The 22,387-nt window shown below is 35.8% G+C and overlaps 1 protein-coding gene across 1 annotated transcript; it reads left to right on the top strand.

The window, feature by feature from the left end:
* Positions 1-662: 662 nt before the first annotated feature.
* LOC107670635 (cleavage stimulation factor subunit 3-like) lies at positions 663-21,671 on the top strand. The gene is made up of 21 exons (XM_016463306.1): positions 663-872; positions 1,629-1,730; positions 1,888-1,983; positions 7,451-7,483; positions 8,252-8,349; positions 9,458-9,524; positions 9,604-9,638; positions 9,730-9,856; positions 10,031-10,108; positions 10,356-10,518; positions 11,300-11,409; positions 11,551-11,667; positions 13,194-13,268; positions 13,547-13,690; positions 14,383-14,485; positions 14,922-14,991; positions 15,963-16,158; positions 16,594-16,744; positions 20,433-20,527; positions 20,672-20,732; positions 21,267-21,671. Exons 1-21 carry the CDS (start codon positions 846-848, stop codon positions 21,467-21,469), a joined length of 2,151 nt encoding a protein of 716 aa, XP_016318792.1. The 5' UTR covers positions 663-845; the 3' UTR covers positions 21,470-21,671.
* Positions 21,672-22,387: the final 716 nt, after the last annotated feature.

Raw genomic sequence — 22,387 nt, 5'->3', positions numbered from 1 at the left:
ATCAGCTCCAGTGGCGCAGATGGATAAGCGTGTGTCGTTGGCTTTTTGACGCGATCGACCCGGATTCGATCCCGCCTTTTGCCAAACTTTTTTTTTCTCCCTTTTCAAATCTCGTATCACATCGTAAGGGCATTTATTTTCAATAAAAATTAAGGAAATAATCAAAAAGTTTTAAATAAAGTATCGGGTAGGGTTGATGGACTATGTGCACTACGTGTAAACAATCAATTTAAAAGGTTTTAGTTATTGCAACATTGTTAAAATGAACACAGAAATCCACACATGTACAAGAAACAAAGCTGGTTACAATTTTTTTACTTTCTGTACATCTTGATTGACAGATGTCTCGTCCAATCAGTGATAAGTATTCAATTTGCAAACAATACCTAGCTTTTCTGTTTTGTCTGATTTGTCATTGTGTTTTCTGACTTGTTATTTTGTTTTCGAATTTGTCATTGTGTTTTCTGACTTGTTATAATGTTTTCTGAATTGTTGTTGTGTTTTCTGAATTGCTATTTTGTTTTTTAAGACTTGCATTTGCGTTTGTAATTTGTTATTTTGTTTTCAGAATTGTGATTTGTTTTGCACTTCTCGGCCACCGTACCGTTAACTACCAGTCGATTCGCTTTCTAGCGACCTTTATTTTGAAGTGAGTCGTTTCCGGTGGGCGTGGCGCAACGTCTCCGTTCACTCTGCTGCCATTTTAGTGCGCGGTGAGGGGCTAGCGGCCGCACAAAGAGTCTGCACAAGTAAACAATGCTGCAATAGTCAACGTCTGCGCTTAGTTTATTTGTGATAGTAGAGCAGTCGACGTTTATTTACTTGGATCGCACTCCTATTCCATCATGTCCACCGAAACTCCATCGGACCAGGTAAAGTAAAGACATTTGTGGAGTGTTTGAGATCGAGCGCTTGTGTTTGCGGCCTAACGTTAGCTGTCGAGATCGCTACTGAGGCGGACTGTTGTGTCGATATTCACCGGTTTATTACACATCTTGCGTAGAATGCGTCGAGTGTTTGTGCTGCAATCGCTTTGTATCACTGTAATAAGTTAGTGAAACTGTTGAGGTAACGTTAGTCGTCGATGTAATGTTGTTGTTCAGGGGATGGCGATACTGTGACTGCAGCGCAACACCACGATGCCATTGTTTGTTACTTTCACCAGTGTTTACAGCAACACTACGAGTTAGTAGTTTACTGATACCAAGACTTATTCCGAGTGAACAATGAAGCTTTAAATGAAATTGGTTTTTGTTGTGAAAATGTTTTCTATAAAGGCAGCTTTCGAAGTTTTCAAATGCAACAGCTCGATTTCAGAGTATTTTAGGTGTTATGTTGTATAACGTGTTTTTGGTCGCCTAGATCGGTGGTTTTTAATCCTTAAGTCCTCAGTACTGCACAGTGCCTACCTCTGTGTTTTTTTTAATAGACAATCTTGGTTTATATCCTTAGTTGAGACTCCAAGACGTGAACTTAATGTTTTAAGAGAGATTTGCAGCTCTTCAGGGCAAACGTTGAGAACCCTCGACTTTGAGATTGACTGAGAATATGGATATGTACTTTCATTTCTCCAATGTCACCTGTAGCACATAGCATTCATATCACACGTTTCTTTTCCCCCTCAACAGGCGGCGGAGTACATCCCAGAGAAGGTGAAGAAAGCAGAGAAGAAGTTGGAAGAAAATCCGTATGACCTCGACGCTTGGAGCATACTGATTCGTGAAGCACAGGTTTAGTGACACAGGGTTGCATTCCTTTTTACCTGGGGTAACGTGTTTTGGGAGGGAACGGGAGGGTCTCTGACAGCACATCTGATGCCGTTTCATGTAAACGGTCTTTGGGACGTACCTTATGATTCTGTATGTAAATGAATTTTACTTCTTTTAGAATCAACCCATAGACAAAGCAAGGAAGACATATGAGCGACTTGTCGCCCAGTTTCCCAGTTCGGGCAGATTCTGGAAGCTATACATTGAAGCTGAGGTTATACTTTATTTTAATTATTTTTCATATCTGTGCATGACAATGCTTCTCCCCGTTTTGATCAACAATGTGATATTCACACAACACCAACAATGCACAATAATCGCAGGGCGTCAAGGGAAACTCTCATAGCTTGTGTCATTTAGGGGTTCTCAAGTCATTCTTTTCCTTATACTTTTCAGTTTTATGAGGTGATATTGTTGCATGTTTTATCTGCAACAGCATTAAAACAATTTTAATGGTATTGGAGTGCTTTAGCCTTTATTACTTGTGTCAATTTCTTGCCTCCTGTGTCATTTCTTTGAGGTTGTTGTGGTTTGTTTGTAATTAATCATTCAAGATTTTGTCCATATTAGCGTCTGTTTTTCTCTTGTCACTCATTCCATATTATACATGCGAGTCGTAGTCTAGCATGCACACTAGGCCACACATTAACTAGTTTGTCTAAATCCTGAGGCAAATTCTATGGTATTTTACAAGTGCACACTCGCTCCACAAAATGCAACACCTGGCCACATACTATACTTTTACATATACAGATATTTCTGTAAGGGAATATGACAAAAGCATTATAAAGATAGGTGTGCAGTTTAGGAACAGATTAAGTATTATGATGGTAAGTAACATCTTACAAGTAACATTTAGATGCACACATTACATTTAACTTCACATTAACTACTGCAGTCGCTTATGGTTGTATGTTAATGTTTTTGACTTTTTGCCACTTGAGTTGGCAAACAATATATATTTTTTTTCCTCTGGGTACAAATGTGACCCTGGAGCGCAAAACCAGTCTTAAGTCGCTTGGGTATATTTTTTTTACAAAATTATCGATTTTTCTTTTATGCCAAAAATCATTAGGATATTAAGTAAAGATCATGTTCCATGAAGATATTTTGTAAATTTCCTGCCGTAAATATATCAAAACTTAATTTTTGATCAGTAATATGCATGGCTAAGAACTTAATTTGGACAACTTTAAAGGCGATTTTCTCAATATTTAGATTTTTTTGCACCCTCAGATTCCAGATTTTCAAATAGTTGCATCTCGGCCAAATATTGCCCTATCCTAAAAACCATACATCAATGGAAAGCTTATTTATTGACCCGTATGACTGGTTTTGTGGTCCAGGGTCACAAATGATTCAACGTCGCTAAGAAAACTTCTTGGTGGAGGGTGGTTTCGGTGATTTTTATTGTTTGTTTTCCTCTCTCTGCTTAATTGATAATTATAGTTGACCCTTTGCTAAGCCCCGCCCTTAACTTAAACATTACTACTGACCAATCCCACCTTTGCAAATGCTGCCATCCACCATTTCTCAAATAAGCTTGTGCTTTTTCTTAATATAAAGTTATGCAGGAAATTATCCAAAAATGTTGATGTCGGTGAAGCATTTATAGTAGTGAAACACGGTATACAGATGAGTTTTTCCTTTTCCAATCCAAAACTCAGGCCTCATTCCCAAATAAATATGTATAATATCAGTAAAAGAACCTACATTTGCTTCAAATTAAATTAATTTTACTAACTTGATGTCATTTTTGAAGTGACCCATTTCAACAGTTTGCCGTAATATTGTGAATGCATTGTAAAAACATACTCACTTGTAATCACTTTAAAACATTTTCTTTCGAGTTGAAGTGTTTGTGATTTGCAGTCTCGACAGTTTTTAATCGTTGCTGCATCCAAAAGATAAAATCCATTGTATTGTCATTATTTCAGCCTGAGTAAGGAAAATTTCCAATCCATTTTTAGCACTCTGAGCGCATTTTATTTGCATTCATTTCTATGGGATGTTCTGTAAAGCTGGTCTCTGCAATCAGTTGGGATGGATCTTAGTGAAGGGTCAGTTAGCATTGTATTTCCAATCACATATCCACAACATTTTCTCCCCCCCCAAAAAAAAGGCATCACTATGGATAGTTTGTCCAAATAATTGGAGAGCTGTGGTTAATTAAGTATATATAATATTATCGGTTTTCTTAGATTCCAATTTTTTCCCCCGTCAATTATAAACATTTTATTTTTTTGCTGTTAATCCCCTGGATTTAACTTTAAAAGAGTCTGAAAAATTATATTTAATGTGATTCAGTATACTTAATTGAAATAGTATTCACCTTATTTTGCAACGTGGAAATAAGCTGTTTTCTTTGAGTGTTCAAGACTTCTGATTCACTAGCCGCTCTAAATAACTAGAAGAATAACAAAGTGCTGTAAACAGTAAAAGCGATACAAACCAGTGTGTTTATGATTGTGATAATGAGTTAAAATAAGAAATACCAGTTTGCAATATCAAGCAGTATAACGGACTGTTCTTGTGCAGCTAAAATAACTGGAGGTGAATGGCAGCGGAAGCCTCACACATTCAAGCACATTCAGGCTGCTCTTAAGTCAAAAATAAGGTGGATATTAGAACAGTCACGGACAAACGACTGAAGTGTTTATGCACTCATCTGGATCAGATTACTTGCAGTATGATTGAGCATTTCCAGTCTTGAAATTAATTGCTATTTGATAGTTCTTCAGGCTTCTCCACCCTTAGTCAAAACTGCTTGTTTTGACAAAACTGTGCTTTTTACCCCTACTGTAATAAAATGCACTGCAACAAGTTCGGCTTGTCATTGTAATGTGCATCGTAATTTGTGTCTGTGTGTGTGTGTGCATGTGTGCGTCTGAGGCATGGAGACGGCAGTCCCTAGAACAATCAAGAACAAATCATGTAGGTTTTTATGCACTGATGTGGATCAGATTACTTACAGTATGATTGAGTATTTCCGATCATGAAAATAATTGCTGTTTGATTATTCTTCAGGCTTCTCCACCCTTAGTCAAAACTGCTTGTTTTGACAAAACTGTTCTTTTACCCCTACTGTAATAAAATGCACTGCAACAAGTTCGGCTTGGCATTGTAATGTGCATCGTAATTTGTGTCTGTGTGTGTGTGTGCATGTGTGGGTCTGAGGCATGGAGACGGCAGTCCTGCAGTGATCGTGCCCCAGAGCCATTCTGCCACAATACCAGTATTTTTCACACTGTGTCACGCTGAGTTTTGCTTTCGTTTGGAGCTGTTGAGTGGTTGGTAAAGTATGTCAGGCTGTCACCATTTGCTCAGGAGCGCAGACACATTGCCAGCCACCTCTTACAGCTGATCTCAGCTATATTAATGCCATTTAACCTTATGAAGAGCCACAGAGATGATCTGAAATGGCCTTAATGGGTTAGTTGACCCCGGAATGAAAATGCTGTCATTATTTGCTCAAGCTCATGTCATTCCGAACCTGTACGACGTTTCTCTGTGGAACAAAATAGACATTTGGAAAAATGTTTTTGTTTTGGCTGTGCAATGAAAGTGAACGGGGACCATTTGATTCTCACTGACTTGCGTTATATGGAGAAAAAAAATTGATTTTTTGTTTTTGTTTGTTTCCTCTGCTTTTATGTTCTATAGTAGAAAGTACTTCGTACAGGTTACAGCATGAGGGTGAGTAAATGATGAAAAGATTTTCATTTTTGGGTCAACTATCCTTTTAATGATAACAACAGCCGTATTATCTAATGTTGCAATTTGACCTGTTTTCTGTTAACAAAAATGTTTTTTTTCTTCCAATATTACTACACTAGAATGTAGTACAATTGCACAGACCATTAAGAATGAACATAATTCATTCAGCTAAAAAAATCTGTTTTTTTCATTTGTTGTTATCAGTGAAAATGCTTCAGTCCCTGATGGCCTGTTTGATACTAGGCAATCGTTTCTGGGTAAACCTATTAAAAAAAAAAAAAAGGATAGTTACACAATCCTACAGAGCTTCTGTACCTCTGAAACATTTAGTGAAATCATAATTTGCACTAGCTATTTGAGTACCTGGGAGAATGTTCACACAAAGCTGTTGTTTGTCTTCAGGAATGCATTTGCATTTATATTTGATCAGAATACTGAAACTTGTGACTTTTAGTTTTAGGCCGGTTACCAGAATCACTTGCCCTATCAGTTTTGTACTACTAAATCATGCCTCCCATGATATGTTTATTCCTTGCAAATGTAAACATCTGGATTTCTGTGTTTTATTGAAGATTTCTTGTAAATCATTATTATTATAACTGGGTAATCAATTAAGATTTTGTGGAGGAAATTGTCTGAATGACCATCAGTATAAGAAAACAAACATTTTGCACTGTAAAGCATGTTTATGAATTTATAGCTATGCAAGCCCATTTCCGCCACAGGATAAAAAATTGACTTTTTATCTCACAATTCTGATTTTTATTCTAGCAGTTCCAACTTTTTTTCCTAGCAATTCAGAGAAAAAGTCAGAATTCTGAGATATAAACTGAGAATTATGACTTTTTCCTCAACATCCTAAATTTACCCCTCACAATTCTGTTTTTTTTTTTGTCACTAGAAAAAAAAAAGATATTTGACTTTTTCACAATTATTAAAGTCAGACTTGCAAGTTAGTTTTTTATTTCGGAGGAAAAAAAAGTGAAAAAATTGCAAGTTTATAACTCGCAATCTTTTATAAACTCCGAATCGTGAGGAAAAGGGTCTGTATTCTGAGTTGAGTTGCAGTTACCTTTTTTATTTTGTTTTTATCCATGCCAGAAACAGCTTCCTTTTATAGCTGTCATGGCATTAATATTATAGTTGATTGTGGCAGCTTTGGGGGAACTTAAGAGTTTAATGAAAAATGTAAATTATATTTGTTCTAACACATATAAAAAGAGTTATTTATTTGTGTCATGCCAGCAGAGATAAGTCCTTATTGTTGAGCCTTGAAGTTTTATTTCTGTGTATGATGTAGTGGCGAGAAATGCTGAGAAATTGGTTTCTTGGTGTGTTTTTTTTTTTTTGCTTTATTAATACACAGTATTGCAATGTTTTTGCTGTTTATTGTTGGCTCTTATTCAAAGCAAAGTATTTATTTGAGGCTTAAATGTTACTAAAAAAATTATTAAATGTTGATTTGTAACCTTTATTGCTCGGAGGATTTTGAATAAGAGAAATAAACTTGAGTAAACCTGAATTTAAAGTTATCGTCATCATTTGAGCATGATATTTCATATATGACACATGCCCAACTCTATAGTACTTGTTCTTACGTATTGCGCCAAAACAGTAGCTTTGTAAAAGCTTCAGATGCAGCTCATAGGGTCAATGCTTTTTCAGGACTATGCACTCCAAAAATGAGTAGTTTTACTAACACATAATGCCCAATACCTATCACAACATTTGTTGCTTTGTGGCCTGTCTGCACACACATGAAATTAGTAATTCCTCAAACCCTAGCTCTGGTGAATCTTGTGACTATATGCAGCATTACATGCAGTTCATGAATAAAGTTAACTGCAGAGTTGTGTGAATGTTACATTGTTGACAATGAAGGGGTTGTGTGTGCGTGTGTGGAGCAAATCAGTCTTGCTACAGACCACTTTTTTAATAATATTGGTTTTCAAATGTGTCCACAGATCAAGGCTAAAAACTATGACAAGGTTGAAAAGGTAAGTGTTTGTTTTCGCATGGAAGCCACATGTCAAATTTATTGATCGTATGATATTACTCTGACATACACCGGTGTGACATACACCTTAAAAGCTGAGCTCTATCTATGTCACCACTTTATGTCCTCAAAAGCTCAGGCAGAGTAAACATCAAGATGTTGTAATGAAGTAAAATAACACCCTGCTTTACTAGAAATATCTTGTTTGCTCTGCTAAATCCAGCAAACAGGCAATCCGACATTATAAAATGAGGGAAAAAAAACGGATTCTTCGTCGGATATATTGTCTTATTATTTTTTTTAAGATCCCAGTTCAGTGAGCAATTCACTGTTAATGCATTTTAGCAACAAAACCAGTCATACGGGGTCAATTTTGAGTCGCGTACCTTTCATGACCCTTTTGTTTCTGAAAACTAACACAAAAGTACCATGGTTTTTAGTACATGGTATTCTTTGCATTACCTTGTATTACCATGCAAATGCCGTGATATATGAATGTTAATCATTCAGTGTTATATTGAAGTACCATGGTATTGCCAGCTGATCAATGTAAGCATCTGCAGCATAATTATAACTTCAGTATATATATTGGAGCATAATCTAGAATTTGTTGGCTTCGATGTGTGTTTGTATTTACATCCAACATGGTTTTGGAGTCTCTATTTTTTGTAAAGGATTGCAGTAATTAAAAGTGTGTATGCATATGTAGTTTTATGTTTTGCATGTTGTGTGTCAGAAGAGTTTGTTCACTGTTCAATCTCTTGCTCAGTTATTTCAGAGGTGCTTAATGAAGGTTCTGCACATTGACCTGTGGAAGTGCTACCTCTCATATGTACGGGAAACTAAAGGAAAACTGCCCAGCTATAAGTATGTGACACAGTTGTGTTTATATGGCTTTAAAGTAGTGATCAAGTGACTAGAGATACACTAATATAAAGTGGGGTCAAAACACTGAGAACACAGTTCAGTCTGGGATTTCAAATACTAATAGTTGAAATCTAGACAGAAAATAAGTTTTTAGGCTTAAATTAAAAATTGGACTTCATGATGTAGAATGAATAGAAAATATTTCAGGTTCTGCATTATTATTAGTTTACTATGCAAACTATCACATCTGGTTTTCTGGTTCCCATTGCAGCACAAGATGCTCTTTGAAACCTCCTCAAATAATGCTGGATAACATGAATATTAAGTTCATTAAAATGCCGTTAAATTGAAAGAGGAACAATTATTAATAACCAAATCGATTCTCACTGTTACTCACTGTTATTCTGATAATTTGTATGGGGGGGGAAAAAACTTATGTTAGAAGAATGCAAGATAAAAGCATTTTTTTCTGGACCTATTGTATATTAAAGGGGTCATATGATGCTGCTAAAAAGAATGGATTTGAGACTTTAGTCTTTGCAACTTTACAGATCTTCTTTATGCACCAAGAGCTTGTAACACTCCAAAGAAAAAGGAAAAATTGAAATCGCATCATATGACCCCTTTAAAGCAATAAGCCCCAAGAAGCCGTGGTTTACGGTGAATTTATAACCGCTAAGGGGCGTTGTTAGTGTGTGTAACAATGTAGTTCCTCAGAAACTGTTGTGGTTCCAACCAAGTGGTTGCCGAGCAACACACAAATGTAAACAAAGGTGTGTGTTTGTAGAGTAATTTACAACAGCTTTGAACTTGGCTCAACCAATCAGAATCAAGGACCGGAACTATCCGTTTTATAAAATACTATTAATAATATTAGCAAATGTGACAAAATTATACTGACAAAAAATATAAAATGTCAATTTTTTTTTTACAGTGTCACTTTTACTTTACAACAAATTTAGAAAACAGAAAGTTGCACACTTTTGGTTGATGATCGTTATATCACTACTTTAAACACTACTTTCACTTGGCATTGTGAGCTGAATGTTTTCTTGTCACATAATTAGAAAGTCACTTTAAATACTTAAAATGTGCTGTTCTTTGGCAGGGAAAAGATGGCACAGGCTTATGATTTTGCTTTGGATAAGATTGGGATGGAGATTATGTCCTATCAGGTGAGTGTTTTGACAGTTGGTTCTTACCTTGTTCTATGGCATCATGGACATTAGCTCAAAACGCTTCTCCTTCTCTTAGATTTGGGTGGATTACATCAATTTCCTCAAGGGAGTGTAAGTACACCATTTGCATTTTCAAAACCCATTTCACGGTCATTAAAGAAGTTCATAAGGCATTTGAAGAGCTCTCTGTATGCGTCTCTAGAGAGGCCGTGGGGTCATATGCTGAGAACCAGCGCATCACAGCCGTCAGACGCGTGTATCAGAGAGGCTGCGTCAACCCCATGATTAACATTGAGCAGCTCTGGAGGGACTACAGCAAGTATGAAGAGGTGAGTACGTTGAAGAATGGATATGTTATTCCGGTTCAGGACACTCTTTTGGAGAACAGCAAGAATTCAGATTTGTTAAGAGAAAGTCCTCTTCAACTTTCTATTGTTAATTTGGTCTTAATGTGCATGTGCCATATCTAGTTTGTCATAAATTGCTTTTGTTCCATTATAAAGGGCATAAATGTGCATTTGGCCAAAAAGATGATTGAAGACCGGAGTAGAGACTACATGAACGCCAGGAGAGTCGCCAAGGTGAGTTCTGCACGGGTTAAAGTGTGTGTTGTGATAAAACGATAGGGTTTTCTGATGGACCTGACATTATGTCGGGGTTCTCAAATTTTTTTTTGGTCCCAACCATTTTTAAGTTTCCAAAATGTGCAAAAAAGCTCAAAATGCACTATTAATAAGGTACTATTTGTAGAAATCTCACACAATCGCATCTGCATCTCGTGATGTTCCTCTGTTATTAATTCTCTATGCTGATTTTAATCCCGTTCAGGAGTATGAGACGGTGATGAAGGGTTTGGACCGGAACGCCCCCTCAGTGCCGCCCCAGAACTCCCCACAGGAGGCCCAGCAGGTGGAGATGTGGAAGAAATACATCCAATGGGAGAAGAGCAACCCACTGCGTACCGAAGATCAGACCCTCATCACCAAGAGAGGTGGCTTACAGGAAGATTCATAAATAATGAGCTGCAGGTTTTGACGGTCAACTGCTGTTTCAGACCTGTTTACAATGCTTGTCATTTTAAAGCAGCTTTACAGAAAATCACGATGTTAATGTTTATAATATCTTCATGCCATATATGTGACCCTGGACCACAAAACCAGTCTTAAGTGTCAATTTTTCTAAATTTAGATTTATACATCATCTGAAAGCTGAATAAATAAGCTTTCCATTGATGTATGGTTTGTTAGGATAGGACAATACTTGGTCGAGATGCAACTATTTGAAAATCTGGAATCTGAGGGTGCAAAAAAATCTAAATACTGAGAAAATCGCCTTTAAAATTGTCCAAATTAAGTTCTTAGCAATGCATATTACTAATCAAAAATTAAGCTTTGATATATTTACTGTAGGAAATTTACAAAATATCTTCATGGAACATGATCTTTACTTAATATCCTAATGATTTTTGGCATAAAAGAAAAATCTGTAATTTTGACCCATACAATGTATTTTTGGTTATTGCTACAAATATACCCCAGCGACTTAAGACTGGTTTTGTGCTCCAGGGTCACATATTAGCATTTAACAGATTAGGGGTGGACGTTAATATAGTTTACATTTTATAACGTAAATGTACTGATATACATATATAAATGTATTGAATACAGTTTAAAATCTCTGGTAGAATTTAGGAGAAGAGAAGAGTTTCTAGTGATGTTTGTTGTTAAATCTGGACGTTTTATGTATCTAATTATTTTATTTGTCACTTGCAGTGATGTTTGCCTATGAGCAGTGCCTTTTGGTACTCGGCCATCACCCTGACATCTGGTACGAAGCTGCCCAGTATCTGGAACAGTCCAGCAAACTGCTGGCAGAAAAAGGGGTTGGTTTGCACATCATTTTAAATAAACGGTTTTACCGCCAGTGCTAAAAAATGAAAATGGTTGCAAAATGGTTTAGTTACTCAGGTCTCCTATTGCATGTCCCATGATCATCTTATTTCACTCATGATCTCCTCATTCAGGACATGAACAACGCCAAGCTGTTCAGTGATGAGGCGGCTAACATCTACGAGCGTGCCATAGGAACTCTGCTCAAGAAGAACATGCTACTGTATTTCTCTTTTGCAGACTATGAAGAGGTGAGATCTCTAGAACTGCATTAAAGTAAGACCTGAGCTGAAGTAATGCATTACAATGTTGTGTTACTCCCTAAAAAAGTAACTAATTACATTAGTTACTTTTTATGGAAAGTAATGCGTTGCGTTACTTTTGCGTTACTTTCGCATTACTTTTTAAATATGAGCACGGCTTGATTGTTTTTAATACTCAGGCTGAAGGAAAAGTAAATTCACGTCTGTACAGTAGAACACAGGAGAAGGTTCAACACTCTTCAGCAATAAAAAAAACAATGAAGCACAATTGTTAGTTTATCTAAAGTCATTTTTGATTATTAGTATGGTTGAACTGATCATCAAAGGTCAGCAGCAAAGACATTAGTTAATAAAATGGGATTAGATACATTTGTGTTATTTAACATGTTTAATTATTGCAGGTTTGCGTCATATTCTGAGTTTGCATTTCACTGTTTTAATTCATTTTGATGAATACTAAATCAGTTTTTTTGTGAGTGGGATGAATGAATGCACATTCACATTTAGTCTAGAACTACATCGTTCACACAGCGCACACTGTACTTCCGATTTCTCCCAGTATGGGGACAGGAGACTTGTCAGTCAATAAATGGCAAAACAAAGTAACTGGCGTTACTTTTTTGAAAAAGTAACTCAGATATTTTCTTGTAAATTAAAAAGTAATGCGTTACTAGTTACTTGAAAAAAGTAATCTGATTACGTAACTCGCGTTACTTGTAATGCGTTACCCCCAAAACTGGTTATACCTCTAAATAGACCGTATTCTACACTTTTGCTGCATTTTAAGCTCTTCCACGAGGTCCACTTATGTTAGTCAAGGTCTCTAGCACCAAAAAGAATCAGAATTTAGTTATGTGGTCATTTGTCAGCTTTTTTCTATTGTCTCACCTCTACAATTGAATAGGCTGTTTTGCTACTCTACCTTTAAGACTTCAAAATGTAAATCACATTGCATTTATAAGAATAGTTCACTATGTCATATGTAAATCTGCTCCTGGTTGTGACCAGTGTTATTTTAGTATCGCTGAGGTACTGTTATAGTTTTTATTAATACTTTGAATTTTATGTTTACTTTTCATTTTATTTAGAGTTTTAGTAATTTTGTTGTATATTTGAAATTTTTATACATTTTCTTTGTAGTTTTTATTCATTTTTCTTTTTCATCTTTTTAAAATAGTTTTACATGCAAATAAATAAAACAAAATCAGGAAATAAAATATTTTTTCATTTTTATTTGCAGGTAAAAATTATTTTAAATAGCGAAAAAAAAAAGTTTTTTTTTTGTTTTGTTTTTTTTGTAGTTTTAGTTAACTATAATAACCCTAGTTGTGATGTCATCCATTTATCATTTGTCTTTTTTTTTTTTGTCAATTTGTCATTGTCATTTAATTAATTTATTTTTTAGGGAGTTTAAACGAAACAAACTCTATTTCAAAAGTGCAATAAAAATCCTGTCCCCTGTAATCTGACAATTCAACATTTGTCCATTTACATTATTGATCTGTTTTTCACAGAGTCGCATGAAGCACGAGAAGGTTCATAGTATATACAACCGCTTCCTGGCCATAGAACATATCGACCCTACTTTGGTGAGTCCAGCTGCCTGTGTCCAAATGCCTGTGATGGACAAATAATAATAATAAAGTTCTGCTAAAACCTCAGGAGTAAAAACTGCTCACAAGCCAGTGATTCAAGAAGTCATTTTGAATAGTTTTTATCAATTCCTTTCCAGCAATCACATTCAACTGGAGAGTTTATGGAAATATCTGGGAAATTCGTTGTTTGAAATCGTGTAGGATGCCTAATATGCATAAACACAAATGTTATGATTGTGAATAAACAGAGACTGACCCGTTGAATTGTTCAGGTCTATATCCAGTACATGAAATTTGCCAGAAGAGCTGAAGGCATCAAGTCTGGTCGCACCATCTTTAAGAAGGCCAGAGAGGATGCTCGCACACGCCATCATGTGTACGTCACTGCTGCTCTTATGGAATATTACTGCAGCAAGGTAACATTAACACCACACGTCTCTTACATATACACTACCCTTCAAACGTTTGAGTTTCAAGTGTTTTCGAAAGAGTTCTCTTATGCTCATCAAAGCTGCATTTATTTAAAGGGGTCCTATTATGCTCTTTTACAAAGTCTTGATTGTGTTTTGGGGGTGTACTAGAACATGCTCTCATGCTTGGTGGTTCGAAAAACGCATTATTTTTCACATAATTTTGATGCCCAAACATACACACTACACACTGACTAAAATTAAAAAAGTGAAAAAGCATAATAGGACCCCTTTATTTAAACAAAATACATTAAAAACAGCAACATTGTGAAATATTACAACAATTTAAAATAACTGTTTTCTATTGTTATATATAGTAAAATGTAATTTATTCCTGTGATCAAAGCTGTATTTTCAGCATCATTACTCCAGTCGTCAGTGTCACATGATCCTTCAGAAATCATTCTGATATGCTGATTTGCTGCTCAAGAAACATTTCTGATTATTATCAATGTTGAAAACTGGTTGATATTTTTGCGGAAGCCATTTTTAAATTTTTTTCCATGATGTGACCTTCACAATTATTACACCACCTAACATATGTTACTTTACGCCCCTCAGAAATCTAAAGGACTTTTCATTCGGTAATTGCATTTAAAAAAAACAGAGTATCTGAATGACTGTTCCCTTGCCGACAGGACAAATCTGTGGCCTTTAAGATATTTGAGCTTGGACTGAAGAAATACGGTGACATTCCTGAATACATTTTGGCGTACATCGATTACCTCTCTCACTTAAACGGTAAGAACGCCATTCCCTTCATCCACACGTCTGGTGAATTGGCAGTCTCCTTTTAATCTGCTGCCGAGCAATCGGTGATATTTATTACACCTGTACTGCCCTGTCAATCATATTGGGTGAAATGCTGGAGAAAAACTATTTCAGCCAAAGCATTGAGAGATGCGTATCGTTGACATGCCCTTGTGATGGCTGTTTATTTACACACACAGATGATGATATCTGACACAGGAGCACTTAGCAGACCAAACAAAGCATCCGTCTCCTTTATAAAGCAGATAGCTAGGAGACTCTGTTTGCAAAGCAGTAAACATCGGTCGTGTTTATCTTGTCGCTAGGCTATTACCAAAAAATGAAGAGAAGTAAAAAGCCCGGCCAGGAATGAGTTTTCAAAAATGACAATGAATTATTGAGCTGTTTGCTCTTCCCTCCATCACAGAGGACAACAACACCAGAGTCCTGTTTGAGAGAGTCCTGACGTCCGGCAGTCTTTCCCCTGACAAATCTGGGTTAGTGATTATTTTACGCAAATATACCATCTATTTCTTTTCATTTTTGCTAACTATCTGCTGTGCTTCTCACACTTTAAAATTGCCCAAGTTGAGTTGTTTTAACACAACAGTCATTAACTTTTATGTTTCACACAGGCTACGTTTCAATGCAACTAAATAATCTGTTAGTAAATGAACTGATGGCTCAATGAGATTGAAAAGAGGTTGACTGAGCTCGATCCGAATGAAATTTGAATCGGATTGGAAGGAGTAGTGTAAACCTGAAATAATCGGAGTGTTCAGAAAAAATGAAGCGTGGAAACGCTTGAATCTGACTTTTCTCAGTTGGATTCAAAAACACCTTGCGATACAATACCCAATGCTTTGATAATTATGTTTACTTGCATTTTACGTCTTACAAGACGTGCAAACAAATATGGGAATCGGATTACTTTGAGAATTCATATTAAACAGAACATTAAGAATCTGAGATTGGATTCGGACTAGTCCGTGTAAACATACCCACCGTTCATACTTTAACCCTGGGTTAGTAATTCACACCATACAGTTTGTACTCATATTGGTCAACCAATATGTACTTTTCATTGGCTAGTACTGATATCTAGAGCTCAAGTAGGCCAATATAATTTCCTTAGGTAAAATAAAATGTACAGTTAATATCAAATGAGACATTTATTTTACATAATACTTACTAAAAATATATGCAAATGGAATATGAAGAGACTGTTGGTACATTTTGGATCTGATACAAGCTGAGTCGATCATGTATTAGGCGATGATCAACCAATCCCTGCCCTACATTTTTATTATTTTTATTTTTTCAATAATTTGTTACACTTGGATGTACATCACAATATAGAAGAAAACATCTGTCACTAATTCTGTTTCATTATGACTTTAACCCAGGGTTAAATGTAACGTGAAAAAGATAATATTCCTGATGTTAACGTGTGATTTTTGTGTAACAGGGAAATCTGGGCGCGCTTCTTGGCCTTTGAGAGCAACATCGGGGACTTGGCCAGTATCCTGAAGGTGGAGCGAAGGCGTTTCATGGCCTTTAAAGACGAGTATGAGGGAAAGGAGACGGCTCTGCTGGTGGACAGATACAAGTTCATGGATTTGTATCCCTGCTCTCCCAGCGAGCTCAAAGCCCTCGGCTACAAGGTACAATAGGAAACAGAATCATTCACAAATGATACTTTGGCACAACTAACACTCATCAATTAGCTTTGCATTAGTTTCTTAGCAGCCAGTAATAGTAAAGGCCCCCATATACTCACAGCAAAGTTCTTTTTAGTTCTTTGCTTAAGAGTAAAAAGTTGGAAATACCTGAGCAGTGTTATACTGTTAGCAAACATCCTGACGCAACCCACACTGCTTCAGATATATAAATGTGCTGCGTGCTTTCCTCTCAATGAAACAATAAACACACAACAATAATGACAGTGGTGAGAAAACGGCATGTAAGAAAGCATCTGATCATAGTGATATGCTTATGTTTGTACTATACGGAGTAGACCAAAGTATATGGGGGCTTTAAATACATCACTAATTTATAGTACAACATATCCTCCATCATCTGAACATGTCGATTGGCAGGACGTGTCTCGTGCCAAATACGCATCACTGATGCCAGAAGCGGTGGTCACTCCTTCTACCCCTTCGCTGAAAGACGAGGCCGACCGCAAACCTGAGTATCCCAAACCTGACACCAGCCAGATGATCCCTTTCCAGCCTCGTCATCTGGCGCGTGAGTATGAACACCTCGCATGCATTTAACATTCAACTCCGAGATGCATCGTTTGAGGATCTCTGGTCTAGATCATATGGAGCCTTGTTTCCACCACAAAATAAAAGATTGAAAGAAGGTAAATGTGACTTTGTATCTCACAATTCTGACATTTTTTTCCTCGCACTTTATACCTCGGAATTGAGACTTTTTTTTACTTAGAATTCTGTTGTTTTTTTTTTCCTTGGGATTCCAAGTTTGCATCCACAATTCTCACATTTTTCTAAGAATTCTGAATTTTTTTCTTGGAATTCTGAGTTTACAACCCACAATTCTGACTTTTTCTTGCAATTGTAAGGTTTCTAATTTTCAATTCTGATTTTTTTTTTCTTAGAATTCTGAGTTTACATCACACAATTTTTTTTTTTTTTCTGATAATTCTTACTTTTTTTTTCCTCTTGGAATTCTAAGTTTACCTCTTCAATTCTGACATTTTTCTTAGAATTCTGACTTTTTTTTCCTTGGAATTCTGAGTTTACAGCCCACAATCCTGAATTTTTCTTGCAATTGTAAGTTTTCTAATTTTCAATTCAGATTTTTTTTTCTTAGAATTCTGAGTTTACATCACAATTTAGATTTTTTTTCTTATTATTCTGACTTTTTTTTTTCTCTTGGAATTTTAAGTTTACTACCTCTTCAATTCTGACATTTTTCTTAGAATTCGGACTTTTTCTCGCAATTGTAAGTTTGATTTTTTTCTTAATATTCTGAGTTTATATCTCGCAATTTTGACTTTTTGTCTTGAATTTCTGAGTTTACATCCCATCACTCTGACTTTTTTTTCTTAGAATTCTGAGTTTATCTCTTGCAATTTTGAATTTTTTTTTAAGAATTCTGAGTTTACATCACACAATTTAGATTTTTTTTTTATAATTCAAATTTTTTTCCCTCTTGGAATTCCAAGTTTACCTCTTCAATTCTGAAAATTTTCTTAGAATTCTGACTTTTTTCCTTGGAATTCTGAGTTTACAGCCCACAATTCTGACTTTTTCTCGCAATTGTAAGTTTTCTAATTTTCAATTCAGATTTTTTTTCTTAGAATTCAGAGTATTTCTCGCAATTTTTACTTTTTTTCTTAGAATTCTGAGTTTACATCACACAATTTTTGATTTTTTTCCCTCAGAGTTTTGAGTTTACGTCTTGTAATTTAGATATTTTCCCTCTGAATTCTGAATTTAAATATTGCAATTTTGACTTTTTTATTAGAATTCTGAGTTTACATCTCACAATTTTGACTTTTTCCTCAGAATTCTGAGTTTATATCTCGCAATTCCTCGGCTACAAGGTACAATAGGAAACAGAATCATTCACAAATGATACTTTGGCACAACTAACACTCATCAATTAGCTTTGCATTAGTTTCTTAGCAGCCAGTAATAGTAAAGGCCCCCATATACTCACAGCAAAGTTCTTTTTAGTTCTTTGCTTAAGAGTAAAAAGTTGGAAATACCTGAGCAGTGTTATACTGTTAGCAAACATCCTGACGCAACCCACACTGCTTCAGATATATAAATGTGCTGCGTGCTTTCCTCTCAATGAAACAATAAACACACAACAATAATGACAGTGGTGAGAAAACGGCATGTAAGAAAGCATCTGATCATAGTGATATGCTTATGTTTGTACTATACGGAGTAGACCAAAGTATATGGGGGCTTTAAATACATCACTAATTTATAGTACAACATATCCTCCATCATCTGAACATGTCGATTGGCAGGACGTGTCTCGTGCCAAATACGCATCACTGATGCCAGAAGCGGTGGTCACTCCTTCTACCCCTTCGCTGAAAGACGAGGCCGACCGCAAACCTGAGTATCCCAAACCTGACACCAGCCAGATGATCCCTTTCCAGCCTCGTCATCTGGCGCGTGAGTATGAACACCTCGCATGCATTTAACATTCAACTCCGAGATGCATCGTTTGAGGATCTCTGGTCTAGATCATATGGAGCCTTGTTTCCACCACAAAATAAAAGATTGAAAGAAGGTAAATGTGACTTTGTATCTCACAATTCTGACATTTTTTTCCTCGCACTTTATACCTCGGAATTGAGACTTTTTTTTACTTAGAATTCTGTTGTTTTTTTTTTCCTTGGGATTCCAAGTTTGCATCCACAATTCTCACATTTTTCTAAGAATTCTGAATTTTTTTCTTGGAATTCTGAGTTTACAACCCACAATTCTGACTTTTTCTTGCAATTGTAAGGTTTCTAATTTTCAATTCTGATTTTTTTTTTCTTAGAATTCTGAGTTTACATCACACAATTTAGATTTTTTTTTTTTTAATTCTTACTTTTTTCCCCCTTGGAATTCCAAGTTTACCTCTTCAATTCTGACATTTTTCTTAGAATTCTGACTTTTTTTTCCTTGGAATTCTGAGTTTACAGCCCACAATCCTGAATTTTTCTTGCAATTGTAAGTTTTCTAATTTTCAATTCAGATTTTTTTTTCTTAGAATTCTGAGTTTACATCACAATTTAGATTTTTTTTCTTATTATTCTGACTTTTTTTTTTCTCTTGGAATTTTAAGTTTACTACCTCTTCAATTCTGACATTTTTCTTAGAATTCGGACTTTTTCTCGCAATTGTAAGTTTGATTTTTTTCTTAATATTCTGAGTTTATATCTCGCAATTTTGACTTTTTGTCTTGAATTTCTGAGTTTACATCCCATCATTCTGACTTTTTTTTTAAGAATTCTGAGTTTACATCACACAATTTAGATTTTTTTTTTATAATTCAAATTTTTTTCCCTCTTGGAATTCCAAGTTTACCTCTTCAATTCTGAAAATTTTCTTAGAATTCTGACTTTTTTCCTTGGAATTCTGAGTTTACAGCCCACAATTCTGACTTTTTCTCGCAATTGTAAGTTTTCTAATTTTCAATTCAGATTTTTTTTCTTAGAATTCAGAGTATTTCTCGCAATTTTTACTTTTTTTCTTAGAATTCTGAGTTTACATCACACAATTTAGATTTTTTTTTTTTTAATTCTTACTTTTTTCCCCCTTGGAATTCCAAGTTTACCTCTTCAATTCTGACATTTTTCTTAGAATTCTGACTTTTTCCCTTGGAATTCTGAGTTTACAGCCCACAATTTTGACTTTTTCTCGCAATTGTAAGTTTTCTAATTTTCAATTTAGATTTTTTTCTTAGAATTCTGAGTTTATATCTCGCAATTTTGACTTTTTTTCTTAGAATTCTGACTTTTTCCCTTGGAATTCTGAGTTTACAGCCCACAATTCTGACTTTTTCTCGCAATTGTACGTTTGATTTTTTTCTTTTCTTAAAATTCTAAGTTTATATCACGCGATTTCGCCTTTTTGTCTTGAATTTCCGAGTTTACATCCCATCATTCTGACTTTATCTTCGAATTCTGAATATACATCTTGCAATTATTTTTTGTTTCTGCCACAATAAAAAATAAAAAAAGGTAACTGCGACTGTTTATCTCACGATTTGGCCTTTTCTTCTCAGTGTTGAGTTTATGTATCACAATTCTGAGTTTATATGTCGCAATTCTGAAAGAAAGTCATAATTGTGAGAGAAAAAGTTTGCCAGTTACATGTCAATAGATCAGTCCCCGTTGAACAGTTCTTACTTTGAGGTGTTGCTGTGCATTGCTAAGTTTGGTGACGTGTCCTCCTGACAGCTCCTGGTCTGCATCCTGTTCCTGGAGGAGTGTTTCCTGTCCCTTTCACTGCTGTCATCCTCATGAAGCTGCTGCCTCCTCCCAGCTGTTTTACAGTCAGTTCAACAGCTCTTCATCTCTTTACCGCTTCAGACCAAACCATAACATGACTGTCACATAGAATGTCCTCAAGATATTTAAACAAGACTTCTTATGGTTCAAGACAGTGTGACCATGTATGTGTGTGTTTTTGTTTTCAGGGGCCCTTTGTGCAGGTCGATGAGCTGATTGAGTCTCTCAGAAGATGTGTATTACCAGAGAGTAAGTATCACATTACTTTAGTAGTAAGTAGTAGTTATGGTAAAGCTATTACACTATTATAAGACTTTACAATAAGGTTCCATTAGTTAATGTATTAACAAACAATGAACAATACCTTTATTACAGTATTTATTAATGTTAGTTAATGAAAATACAGTTGTTCATTGTTAGTTCGTTAATTCACGGTGCATTAACTAATGCTAACAAGCACAACTCTTGATTTTAATAATGCATTAACTAAGATTAATAAATGTAGTAGAAGTATTGTTAATGCTTTTTAAGTAAAGTAGTCAACTAATGAACCTTATTGTAAAGTGTTACCAAAAAATTAAAATCAGCATAAAGGCAGTACATGACATTACACATTTCACGGTTACATTTTTTTTTGCATTAAAGTAATGAGGTGTAAGGGTGCTTAATTGTCACATATGCCTCAATGTCATGATGCAAAACATGTTTGGGGGTCAAATGTGATGCATGCACTTGAGGTTTTGTTCATGAACTATAATGCTGACGCTCTCGTTCTCTCTCTAGCGGTTGATGCTGCTGTAGAGTTGATCACTGGGAAGCAGTTAGAGATGAGCAGTGAAGGAAACGGGCCTGTGGAAAACCACGCTGTGGCAAGCAAGTCCTTGAAAAGGCCTAATGCCGATTCAGACGAGGAGGAAGACAAAGGATCGATCGCACCTCCCATCCACGACATCTATCGAGCGCGGCAGCAGAAGAGGATCCGATGAGCTGCCCGAAACACACACACACACACACACACCCCTGAACAACACACAGACAATGTGAACGCTGCACTCCCACAGCGACAGAGACAGAGGACACAGAGTGTCCACTCGTGTTTCAGAGGACTTCAGCCTCATCGCTAGAGATCAGAAATCATCGCTCATCTCCATTTGGTTCAGTGCTTTCAAAGTTTCTTTTTAAGTTTTATTTTTTAAAACTGGGTGGTTTATACTGTATAAAGTTTTTATTCTTGTTTGCCTCATAGTTCTGAACTTGCCATGTGTAGTTGCTGGTGATGGAAGAGTTGAATCTCATTTTGTAGTGACCTGAGGATCACACACAACTTACTTCCAATAAAAGAAAATTATAAAAATGTTGTTGCGTTGTGTGTTACTTCACTGTCCGATCGTTTTATCAGTGTGCCGAATAAATCTGAGCTCTGAAACAAATGTCAGAGCATTTGTGCTCACCACTAGGATGCACTATAGTGCAGTAGATGTTTTTACACAACCCCAACAAACTCAGAATTCCAAGAAAAAAAAAGTCCGAATTCTAAGAAAAATGTCAAAATTGCAAGAGATAAACTCAGATTTCTAAGACAAAAAAGTCAGAATGATGGGATGTAAACTCAGAAATTAAAGACAAACAGTACACCAGAACACAGGATGAGGACAGTTGTAAAGACCTAGATGTGATTTTCACACAAATATTTCCAGGTTATGTTTCACCTCAAAATCAGAAGAAATATATATAGCATAAAATAAATGAATGATAGTTTAGGACTGTTGCATTATAACATTGTTTTCAGGACAAGCAAGAATCGTTCCCCCTCAAAATCTCAGTGCAGTGAAGCTAATTGTTTTTTTTTGTTTTTTTTTAACTGTAAATGTGCTGTCCTAAAATTGTGTAATTGTTGCTGAACA

This window comes from Sinocyclocheilus anshuiensis, unplaced genomic scaffold (assembly GCF_001515605.1).
Source record: "Sinocyclocheilus anshuiensis isolate Anshui unplaced genomic scaffold, SAMN03320099.WGS_v1.1 scaffold140, whole genome shotgun sequence".
Taxonomy (NCBI): domain Eukaryota; kingdom Metazoa; phylum Chordata; class Actinopteri; order Cypriniformes; family Cyprinidae; genus Sinocyclocheilus; species Sinocyclocheilus anshuiensis.
The sequence above is the reverse complement of the archived record's forward strand: the minus strand, read 5'-3'. Positions and strand labels throughout refer to the sequence as shown.